This window comes from Anarhichas minor, unplaced genomic scaffold (genome assembly GCF_050575085.1).
Source record: "Anarhichas minor isolate MPS153535 unplaced genomic scaffold, ASM5057508v1 ptg000024l, whole genome shotgun sequence".
NCBI lineage: Eukaryota > Metazoa > Chordata > Actinopteri > Perciformes > Anarhichadidae > Anarhichas > Anarhichas minor.
The window spans coordinates 15,157,323-15,170,110 of record NW_027466470.1 but is presented as its reverse complement, the minus strand read 5'-3'; the positions used below and the strand labels follow the sequence as shown (position 1 = coordinate 15,170,110).

Genomic DNA, 12,788 nt, shown 5'->3' with positions numbered 1-12,788 from the left:
GTGCGAGAGCAGCTCTGATCACGGTGATCGCAAACGAGTTGTGCCTTTTGCTGGCCGGTGGGGAGTCCCCGTGTGTCACAGACAGCGGTCATATTAGTGCAGCTGTTGAGGAGGACATGACTGTTGTTATCCTTCTGTCTGTGTGCTGGGAGGGGCTGTACGCACACACACACACACACACACACACACACACACACACACACACACACACACATTTGGTAACAATCACTGTGCTGAAATAGATTCACTACGCGAAAGGTCCTTTTATGAATGAATATGTTAGTGTTAACGTAAAGCAAGCGTATTTTTTAAAAACTACATGATTAACTAAATTTGGTTGGAAGTCAGCATATGCAGAATTGTAACACACTGTGGGCTTATCCTTAGTTTTTTAATTTCATGGATGTGTGTGTATGTTGTGGGGGTGGGGTGGTATTGGCGCCCTCACTCTCCTGTCTCAATTTCTGTACAGTTGCTGCTGCTCCTTCATGTCCTGTCATGCTTTTAAGCTGACATCACACCCCAGAGGAGAGTGTTGTGTCCAGGACAGAGGACACACACACATGCATACACACACACGCACACACACACACACACGCGCACACACACCAACACTAAACAAGGCATTTTTTTACTTTTACGTCAGTGTTTTCGACCCCGTTCAACCCCTTTCACAATGTGTTTCAATTATCATGAATGTTAGGCGTAACATTTTGGTCACTTTAAAATGTCTTTTCTCTTCAGCGTTGGGTTGTACTTAGCTCCACCCTCCCGTGTCACTTCAAAAAAACAACATGGCAATGGCCAAAAAACATGACGGCGACGGACAAAATGCTGAACACAAAGGCTTTAAAACGTCCGTCCAGAAGCTAATTAATGACGTCACGGTGAATACCGTCCACTTCTTATATACAGTCTATGCTTGAAACTAGTGATTGAGAGCATAAACTCATGTTTGAAATGTTAACTGAGGGTAATAAATTGAGTGAGAAGTTAGGCCATTTTCTCAAAGGCCAGTAGAAAAAATACAGGTTTGAGGCAGTTCTGCATTGGCTTCACTTTTCAAACTGGCATGTTGCCCCTTTGTAATAATCAAGATCGCCCATTTTTCTGTTTCTATGGGATCATTTCTGATCAAAGTAATAGTTACATCATTTTCTAGTAGACTAGAAATTGGAGAGAAAATGGCAAGGGAAGAGAGTCAAAGAGTTTTTCCAAATTTCATTTATTTTCCTCCCCGCCCTTGCTCTACCCTCTGTCGTTCTGTCTCTCTGCTCTGTTACAGTACCTTGCTTAGTAAGAAGTGGCACTTCATTGGCGCTAATCTCTGCCTCTGCACTGACATCACTGATTGCTTTCCAACTTCATTTGCTCTCCAGGAAATGACATAAGAACTGGATGACTCAACTGGTGTGTGTGTGTGTGTGTGTGTGTGTGTGTGTGTGTGTGTGTGTGTGTGTGTGTGTGTGTGTGTGTGTGCGCGGTGGGCTGGTGGCATGTCAAACACTGCTGCAAAATCTGGAATTTACAGTGTTTACAATTTACCAGAGAAAACTGATTGCAGTTGCCTGAGACTTATAGCAGGGTTCAAAACAGATACATCCGTGCACCAAGTAGATCTCGTAAGAAGAATGTTTATTGCTGTGTAATTGCTGTGTAGCACCAGGCTCGCCAACCTAAACACCCATAATGCATTTACAAGCATGTATGCTGGTAGCATATAGATATAAAATATAAAGCCTGGTCCTTGAAACGTTACACAGCAATACAAATCCTTCTAACGGGAGCTATTTGTTGTGTGGATCTATTTTTTTTTTTTATTCCATCCAGCGTGTCTTTCTCATCATTTCTAATTTTACTGTCTGTCTGTCTTTCTCTCTGTCTTTGTCTGTCTTTCTCTCTGTCTTTGTCTCTCTCTCTCTCTCTCTCTCTCTCTTTGTCTCTCTGTCTTTGTCTCTCTCTCTTTGTCTCTCTGTCTTTCTCTCTCTCTCTTTGTCTCTCTGTCTTTCTCTCTCTCTCTCTCTCTCTCTCTCTCTCTCTCTCTCTCTCTCTCTCTCTCTCTCTCTCATCACGTCATCAATGATTTTCAATATTCCTCTCACATAAAATGTCATCTGCCCGGGTCCTTTCTATCTCTTATCTCTGTGTTTCTCGTTTGCTCTCCTTGCAGACATGTTCCAGTACCTTCTATCCTTCTCTCAGGGCCACCTGAGTTCTCTGTTGGAGGGAACCTACTCCTCCGTGTCCCGCCAAGCCCTCCCCCACGTCAACCAGCTCTTCTCCTCCCTCTCCCTCTACCTCCGCGGGGCCAACGTCTCCGTCGAGGCCTCAATCCACCACTTTTTCAACGACCTCTTCCCGCTCGTCTACACGCGGCTCATCAATCCAGGGCTAGAAAGCAGCATGACGATGGGCAGCGAAATGGACGACTGTCTCCGCATGATCAGGCAGGACGTCAACCCCTTCGGGCCTCATCCAGCCGTCATGGCCCAGGAGCTGACCGGGGCACTGGGAGCCGGGAGACAACTGGGCCTGGCCCTGGAGGAGGGTCTGGAAGTGATGAACGCCACCGAACACGTCGGCATGAGCAAAGAGTGCGTGAAGGCCCTGGTGAAGATGGTGTACTGCTCCCACTGCAGAGGTTTGACGCTCATCAAGCCCTGCGTGGGCTACTGTCTGAACGTGATGCGAGGCTGCCTGGCCAGCGTGTCCGAGCTGGATCAGCCTTGGAGGCGGTACACCAGCCTGTTGGAGCAGCTAACCCACGCCATGGCCGGGCACCACAGTCTGGAACTAGCCCTGCTCGGGGTCAGGGGGCACGTTAATGAGGCTCTGCTCTACGCACAGCTCCATGGTCCACTCATTACAGCCACAGTAAGTCACGCACTACATCAGCAGCTTTCGATGGCACGTGCAAAAAGGCTTCCAAACCTTTTTTGTTTAACTTCTTTGTTTTATACATCTACTTTGGCAATATTCAATGTATTGATTGGAAAGGTTTTGCGGGCTGCTTGTGGGTTATGAGCTAGTTTTTTCCACCAGTGCAACAAAGAATCCTGCACACAGCATTAATCTTTGCACAGTGTTTCAAACTATTCAGAGAAAAATAATATTTATACAAAAAAAAAGTTCAGCCGCCTTCAAAGAAATGCAGGCTGAGCTGAGGCTAGAGAAGGACTAATTTCGGCAAAATGGCAAGGCAGCTAAAAGTCACCGTTATTGTTTAGGTTCTGACTGTGGGCGGATATTATGAATTCCTCATTGACTATGATGAAAATAATAAAAGTAGTGGTTAAAATGGGGACCGAGTGCACTTGCATGCTGTGAGTATTACCATGTGCCTCATGTTATATGATTTTGAGCTGGATGTTCACAACACAGAGGGTTTCATGGATGAATGCCAGACATTTCCTAAAACTGAACAGTGCAGTTAAATCTAGAGTTCATATTCTGCTTTGTTTAGCAACGTATCTTAGATTCATATTCTTACGTATGTTCACAGCAAGCCTTTAAACTACACTGAATAAACAAAAAATCCATTTAGAGATGGCTGTAAAAGTCAATACCAAATCTTTGTAATAGTTTCCTCGTCTCACACTTATCCCTGCATACAAGTAATATGTAGTACACCGAGTACTAGTTCTTTGCATGTCATTTGCTTTATTTGAGATACCATCTGAAATCAGCTTTTCCTGTGAATACAGTACACCGTGTTCTCTATCTTCACATTCTCAGCAATACCCTTCTTCCTCTATGTAAGGTGGGGTCGTGCATGTGGGTGTACGGTAACGTGAGTCATACACCGAGGAGCAGAAGGTGATTAGCAGAGATTTATGTGCATCATCAAGAGGACCATAACAAATGTATCACTTGCATTCAGACCCCATTGCATCTCCCTCTCTCCCTTAACGTTCAGGCATGGTTGTGGATACAGTGCATGCACATACAGTGCATGAATCTATAAGAGCACTTACACATGTCTCTCCCCCCCTGGGCACGAGCTGGAGAGTTCTGGACATCATAGTTCCACTACCTTTAGTGGGCCCCTTTGCAGTTCTGAGTAGGTGGCTGGACTTGAATTTCGCGAGTTGTGGGAATGATCTGTGTTATTTATTTTTTTTATTCTCCCAGTCTGTGTCTCGATTATCCTCGTCCCCACCTCTCTCCATGACGGGTTACAGATATTTTTATATATCCTTTCAACACCTTGAGCTACTCTGTTGAACTTTCTGTGATGAACTGTGTTGAATATGGGATCAGAAAAAAGGAAGACCAATACTTTAAATGTTGACAGGGTAAGGCCTATTTACGGTGCAGTTGTTCCCTAATCTTTAATGGGACCACTTGTTGATGAGTCTACACTGAATCTGTTTCCAGAAACAGAATTAAACTGTAAGACAACACCATAGAAGCCATAAAGTGCAAGCTGTTAGATGATTAAACTTTGACTTGGCTTTTGTGTTTGACTTAATAGACAGTGCAGTCTTCCAATGAACTCGTCAATTAGTCTAGTGATTACCCCTAAGCGTTTTGCAGAACTACGGTGGCCTTCAAGTAACAAATAATGCAAATGACCCTCTCCAAAGCAAATGTTTGGTTTGTCCGATCTGGGCTACTATAGAAACATGGCGGTGCAATATGGCGGGCTACATGAAGAGGACACAGTTCTTAGTTTCAGGTGGTTATACACTCAGGTAAACACGTTTCTGAATATTATGTTCCTTTTCTGCTAATAGATCCCCCGAAAACCTACACACTGGTCCAGACAAAGTTAATATCATCCCTCCATCCAACTTCTGGCAAGCAAACAAGCAGACCCCTAGCCCCTGGTATTACTAACTGTAATGCAATTACAGAATTTCAAGTTCACTTACATTACTCATTACTGGAAAAAAAAGTAATCACATTACTGTACTTAACCGAAACAAATGCCTGCCTGAAAGGTGGAAAAATATATTTAAACATGCAATTCGGAAAAGTGGTTGGCAGTAACATCAAAATGTAAGTAATTTGTTGTTCATGGCCTTCAACATGCAAAGCACTGGTGTGGTCCCATTAAACACACAGACACACACATCCAAATGCGTAGACACTTACTGTACACACACAGACATGCATGTGCAGACAGAGCAGGGTTGGTTGCCAGGCTTAAAGACTGACCTAATACAGCTATGCAGAGAGAGAGAGAGAGAGACGCAGCTTGTGTTTCGTGTGTGTATGTACGCATGTGTGTGTGTGTGTGTGTGTGCCTGCTTGGTATTCATGGGGTGACAGGCAAGCCTGGAGCAGGGAGCCCGGCGCGGGGACAAATGGGATGGAATTGAAAGGATTCCAGCTAGGCCATACAAACTAGATCCAGCCAGCTGAAAAAAAAAAAAAAAAAAAAAGGGTCAAGAGAATTGTTGCAGGAAAAGGAGGTGGCCCCCAGTCGGACACTGGTGGCTCCCGTTTGCTGTGCTCTCGACGCTTCACGCAGGCTAGAGAGCAAACATCAGCACGCACGTTTACTCGTTCACTTTAGGTGCTCAGACACACACACTTAGCCACACACAGAATAACACACAAGTTCTATTGGCATGTATTACCTGGAACCTATGGCCCTTTTAAAATCGCAGTCTGTTTTTATAAAGCCACGGTGGCCTGTCAAGGGAAACCGTTAAGTCTCCAGTGCACAACTACTGTGTCAGTGTAGCCACCTTCACCCTTACACCTCCATATATACACCCCCCCCCCCCCCCCTCCCAGATGAATTCTCAATTTTAAACACCCTTTTTTGTTATTTTCATACATATTATCCCTACTATCTTACTGCAGAGCAAAAAAAAAGTGCGCAAACAAAGTGCAAATACCTTGCGTGACCTACTGTTATTACTTGCACTCTATGTGTGAAGTCGAGAACAAAGAAGTAACTCTTTTGTAACTTTTTTGCCGAGTCATATATATACTCTATATTATATAGAGTTGTTATTAAAGGAATTATTGTGACTGTGTGGTTTTACACGGGGATATTATCCCAAACCATTTTGTGGTTGCTCTCTCTCTCTCTCTCTCTCTCTCTCTCTCTCACTTAGAGCGCTGCAGACTACAGAGTCTGCACTATATGCTGCAGTACGTCATAGGGTAGGACCCGGGTCATAACACATATATACTGTACATATACACACACATCACCACACCGTGTGCAGGTATCAGGTTTTTAGAAGTCCTGCAAGGAGCCTGGATGTGCGGCCCACCCTGTGACAATACCAGCGCCGCGCGTAAGCGTGAAAGGCAGCCATTGATAGTCATGTGGAGCAGCAAGAGGATAGATTCCGTTTGAACACATTCCTGCTCTTATTGAGATGGAGCGTGAACGTGGAGCGGAGGGAAGTGGTTATGGTTATGGATATTGGGGGGGGGCTGGATTATATTGAGTAGACACAATTAAGCGAAAAATATCCTGTAAAAGTGGCCGCTCTTATTGGGCCCCTGTGCCAATGGTAGCCCCCGATGTTAAGTGAGGGGTTTCTCCCTCTGAATGCTGCCCTGTTGAATTCACATTAGAGTTTCTCCCTCAACCGTGCCGGAGAGGCCGCAGGCTGCTGTTTATTGACACAGCCATAAAAAATGATATGGCTCATATGACCTAGAGGGGAACTTTATGTCTTCTGCTTGCCAAAGATGAGTAGACTTTAAATCGCCTACACACAGAAGCATGCGTTCACTCACACCTTCACGCCCTCACTCGTTCATTCACTCTGAGAGCTTCATAGTCTGCTTATGAGAAAATAGTCGCCGTGGTCCAGATTAGAGCAGTTTATATGCAGGTCGACCTTATCCGCTTGTTGGTTTTACCCCAGCTTCTCATTACAGTCTTATGGAGGAATGATAATCGCAGCCTGGGCCTGTAGATAATGGAAACAAGGGCCAGTGGCATGACTGGAAGCTTTCCATTCACCACGGCGGCACCTCAACAGACTGCAGGGGCTTACATTATTTTGCTCCATCCCACAATAAGATAGAATATCATTGGTGTGAAAACTAACTTTTTATTTTGCTTTCCCAATCCCATCTCTGCAACCTTGTGTTTTATATGATGCAATATGATAATATACAGTAAACAATGTGCACCACCAGATATTTCTGCCGTACCGTTAATACTGTGTCAGGCCTGTATGCTTAAAATATATGACCACTTAACAGTTGTACTTAAATCTATTCGACATAAAGATTACAAGCAGTAATAAAGAGCTAAGTTAAAGACGCCCTTACAGATAGATCAAGATTTGTTATAATCTTTACTAATCTGTTAATGTTTAAATGAGTTCTCCCCAGATGATTTAAGTGGGGAAGACCAGAGGAAATAGAGTAACCAGATATTTGTCAGAATTACTGACAAAACTACTTTCAGGCGATAGCATAGCTGAATGCTACTGACATCTTACCGGTTATCATTGTGAAAAGTTCAAGGACATTGCATTCCTGCAGTTTTAACGTAGATCAATTCCGTATTGTATCATTGTGTTGACATGCAATGAATTAACGTTTTACATGTTGTACTTGAGATACATTCTGACATCAGCTGCTGAGCCCACCTCTGAAGGTCACCTTATCTAAAAGGATTAGCTACGCAGCCTCAAGCCTTTACACGCGGTATGCTTTCTGTATCTAATATTTGAGGCCGTTAGCAGAATGGAGCTGATGCAAAATGCGCTCATGGCCCAATCTATACGCTTAGCCCATCTTTCTGAGTTGGGTGCGCCTTTGGCACGGTGTCCAACCCTCAAGCTGACTGACTGACTTACTCAGCAGTCCATTAGCTAATGATGGGGGGGGTGCAGCCTCTCTTCTCCTCAGCACCCTTGTGCCTCTTTTCCAGCTCCTCTTCCCTCTTTTAGCGTTTGCCTTGCTGCTGATAATACGCTGCAGCCCTCAACACCACAAGCGAAATCCTGCATTTCTGAAAAAGGCAAATTGTAAAAGCAATCAATCGCCATGCCGATTGATTGCTGGGCCAATGCATTTGGATGTGACCATGAAGCAGTGGTCCTTGGTATATGATTTTCCCTCTGTAAGCCATGACTGGGGATTGGTGGAATCATATAATTATAGAAATGACGTAATTTCTCAGATGTGCAGTTGATTATAGGGTGATGACATGTTCACAGAGAGGGGGAGACTAAACGATGTGGGGCTTTCCTTCAGAGCATGCGGTCTGCTTCTCAGATTGGCTGTTTCACACGGGAGGTAGAGAGACGACAAGGGTTGACAAGAGTACAAATATGCTGATGTTGTCGTTTATGACACTAAAAAATATCAAAGCTCGTATCCATAAGTCTTCCTCACACTGACCGCAGTCGATGAATCAAATCTGAATTTGATTTGAGCTGTGAATTTAAATTGTGACGGAGAACGTGCCGTGACATGACGAGGAGTTTGTGCCTCTTGTCTGTTATCTAGTAAATCAGGACACCTCAGTATGTAATATTGCTTCTGTCCACTTTAAGGAGTTTCACTATCACATAACTTGTTCAGGAACAAAAAAAAACGTCTCTGGGATTGTTTGATCAGATTCTTTTTGACCATTTGTTTCTAGTTAATGGTTCATCTAGATTAAATGTGGTGTTCATACCACCATTGCGTCAGCACCCCCTGACCACATGGTGTGTTTCCTCTTCTGTGAGCCCTCCTTTAATGTTTTAAATAGCCCCTGCCATCCCCTGTGCGTCCTCATATTCCCAACATCCTCAGTTGATGCCTGGATGCACACTGGCCTTCTGCTTCAGCACCTTCAAACGGGAGTTAACTGGCGTTCTAACATCAGGCAGGTGCTGCTGTGAAGTTAACCCGAATCTGTGTTATGATTTTCGTGGTAGTTGCGGGTTCACTGGAAGCCTTCAAATGGACACGTGGACTCTCAAAGTTTCTGTCCGCCGGCTCCTTTTCTTCGCTTGTGCGCGTCTTGATCCACCATAACGTAGACACAGACGAGATGAACTCACTTGAACTTCCTCTGTCTCTTGTCTTTTTTTTCCCTCCATCTCTGCGGTGCAACACATCTTGAATCCTCCCGAGACATGTCGCCATATTTTGCGTCTGTAATTCTCGCGAATTTGTTTACGAGGATGGACGAACATCGTAAACAAACTCCAAAGCGACACCCATATTTATAAGGGGCCTCTCATTTTTTAGATCATCTGCGAGCGATTTAATCAGGGTAAACAAGCCCCAATGTGGAGAGTGAAATTCAATGTTCTCTTCCCCCCGATTGGAATCTCAAGGACTTTTCCCCGTGATATACGAGGGACTGAGTCTCTCTTTAATTAGCACTGACATCATTCGGATAAGAGGGTGAGAAACAGACGGGGAGGGGACTGATTGACAGAGACTGCAGAGTTGAAGACTGCCGAGAAAGATGGAGGCAAAGTGATTTAGAAAGAATAAAGAGAGACCTTAAATAGACGGCAAAGAACAATTGGCAAGGAGAGAAAGAAAAGAAGCCAAGGGGGGAAGAGTAATGTTGTAAATCAGCGACACTCTCTCACTCAAGGCCAAGTGGAAGACTGTCACTATTCGCTTATACGAGCGGCTCGGGGGGGGGGGGGGCGTTTTGTATACTGAATGTTTTTATATATTCAGACCGTTTTAGTATTTGATTTAAAGCTACAACACATTATTATCTTCAGGATACATCATGTTTACATTCATTTATTCTTTTGTATTCAGTAAATAATTAGTTGATTAGGAATTTGTTTGTTTTTTCCAGTTCATACGTATGACACCACATCTGTCCGTGATAGTGACCACCTTTAATCTTTCTTAACCAAAAGAACTGAAGTACAGTATACGTGAAAATAATTAAGGATGGCATTAGATCAATTGCCCCTCGACCCTGAATAGGATAGGCGGTTATGGGTAATTAATGGATGGATTAGTTAAATTATTTAAAGTGTTCACAGCTTACCATTATTAGTTAACAGTAGTTTTAGTCATTCGTAACTGATACTTGTGACGGCATCTGTTACCTTGTGCATCACGTATTGTATAATCTCAGTGCTTGACAGAAGAATTTCTGACTATACTTTTTTTCCACTTTTAGTCTAGTATAATAAAAAATACATTTGCTCAATCACAAGTGAGTTATTGATGAGCAGTTCCATTAAACAATGTAAAGTCAGGCTGCAAGAGATATATTTTATTCTGTATGTAAGAGCTAAGACGTTTCTCGTCTAAAGAGAGGATGTGGGGCTGATTAAAGCTTTCATCACCTGAAACATTGCTCTCTAACTTGAATGGGTGCATGAATACAAAGACCTGGTCACCCATGTCCTTTTTTGTATCATCCTTGAGTCACACATATGCGACGGCTGCTTTCTCTCCTTCACTCAAGACCTACTGTCATCAACAGGTCTAATCACTACGTCATGAATGAATGAAATGTATGTAGCTATGTATAAGAAACTCATCTTTTAATTCATGTATTAAAATATATGTAAATAACCAGCTCTACACACAGCAAAATCTTCATCGTTTACAGTGAAACCCTCTCATTGTGGATAATCGGCATTTCACAGAGTCTCCACCCGAAACCACTTTAGATCTTTGGGAACCCAGGCATGTTATTATATCCAAGTAGACTGTACAGTTACCTTGCTGTCTATATTACAGATGAAAAATTTGAATTATACTGTGCTAGTACCGTGCTGACCGCTGTTTGAGGCCATTATGGTCTGATTAAACTCAACACCTTGAAGCCTACATCTGTCTCTTTGTGTGGTTAAACATAAAACACAGCCTGATAGTGTTGCTGAGGGAGGAGAGAGAGACTTCCTTATTCCCTTAACCCACCCAGATCTTCCCCGATGGTCCAGGGTTTGGACTGGCAACTTTCCAGGCACAAGCTTGCTTCCTTAACCTCAAGGCCTCCACCACAACACTGCGAGTCCTGCACAATTCTGGTAGTCACCTTAATACGTAAATAAAGGGGCAACGTGTTTTTATCTAGCTGAAACCTTGCTATATGGTAGACTGCATGTGTAACAGTACATCTAAGGTTGTTGAGGATTTCTCTTACTTTAACATGAGGAAAAATGCACTTTGTGCAAATAGAAACAGAAAGCCTTCTCCTGGCGAGTAGCAGGCCCTCCCTTTCTACTGCGTGTTCATGTGTCGCAATTAGAAATGGAAATTGTTACTTGTAAAAACATAATTATCGAGATGCCCGACGGCAAAAAAGTCCAGTCATTTGAAACATAATTGATGCCTTGGGTTTTCTTTGGAGAAAACACCACAAACAACTTATGTTGCCAAAGTATCAAGCAGCTTCCTGAGCGGTGGAATAGAGAGCCCACCAGAATGTGAACCGCTACTCATGTCGCTACTTGGCTACTCATTGCATTTTTTCTTCTGTATTTTTTTCTCCTTTAGTTTGGAACCGCAATGCAGTAAATACCAATAAAGCTAATTGTGTTTGCTCTCTTTTCTGCTCTTTCATTCCATCGCTTTTTTTTTCAGCCTGGTAGTTGGTTACTTTACATAACTCTCATGGAAACCAGTGACATTCATGTTGAATAAAATTCCTTCTCTAAAGGTGGTCCAGCTTGGTACTGAACAGGCACTTCTGTGTTATGTGATGTCTCTTCTCTGACTCTGTCAGTGCATCATGTATCTAAACCCAAATAGAAGCAGGGCACTGTTGACACTTTTGATTCCAGTATGTTATACTGTGCACTTCATTTTATTCCCTAATTGTTACTGGTTAGGGAATATTTCATGGTTATGAGATGTCTTGAGATGACAGAGACTGTGGTTTGGATAACGGATGTAAGCGGCAGTCCCGAGAGCTATTCCCAAGGATATGAATGAAAACAGAGACAATTTGCAAGTATGAGTTTTTTGCCGTTGCGAATTGATAAAATGTACACTTGAACATAACACAAATGTACAGCACTGAGACAGTACAAGCAATGATCTTGAAGCAAATTCCTGGGATTCATTTCCAAAAATACAACTAATGGCACAAACCAGTGGTCTGCATTTCTCTGGGCAGTTTAGGCCATTCACCCTTATGAGTCATAACTGTGATACATGAAAATAATCCCTAAAGATAGGTTGAATGTTGATTTAGCTACAGTTAGGAAGTGTTATATAACACAATGTCAGTATGTGACTTTTCTGTACCTTGAATGTTGTGAATTTCTGATCTCTAGAAAGAACATTTAGTCGTTGTTCACTTTGGCCGAGCTGACAGACGTGCTTCTGTTCCAAGAGTTAAACATTGCGTAGCATTAGGCGAGCAGATTGTACGTGTGTCTGCATATTTAGCACACACACTATGTAAAAGTGGAAGAGAGGGGTTCTTCACTGACCAAACAAGCCCTTTTCATCCCACAATGCAATGTGCCTGAGGTGACTGGGGGGCTGAGAAAGTTCCCTCAGCTTTACTGGGTAATCCCTTGATAAATAAACTGGGAAGACAAGACCACCGCTGCTATCTGTAAACCAATACTCCCCTAGAGGAGGGATGGCCCTGGGCTTGGCTAGCTCTGAGCCGATGATATGTGCATAAGGCGCAGATACACACGACACTTTGGAGCTGAACACGTTGGAATAGATCCTGCTGCACACATTTATGGTCAAAATAAATGATTTGGTTTGAGTGGAATAATGTCTATTCTACTAGTATGCAAACCAGTAGAAGACACGTAGCTGTAAAAACAGTGATCCGTCCTGGGCCTAGCAGTAGAAATCAAATTTCATTGGCTAGCTCAAATACACATAGAATACATGCCTTGTATTTCCCTGAAGTC

General features: G+C 43.2%; 1 protein-coding gene across 1 annotated transcript in view; it reads left to right on the top strand.

Moving 5' to 3' along the window:
• The window catches only part of LOC142956817 (glypican-5-like), an 87,674-nt gene that overhangs the window by 19,472 nt on the left and 55,414 nt on the right, over positions 1-12,788 (top strand). The window contains exon 3 of the mRNA XM_076098564.1: positions 2,171-2,874. Within this exon, the coding sequence (XP_075954679.1) occupies positions 2,171-2,874 (704 nt within the window). The remainder of the gene's footprint in view (positions 1-2,170; positions 2,875-12,788) is intronic.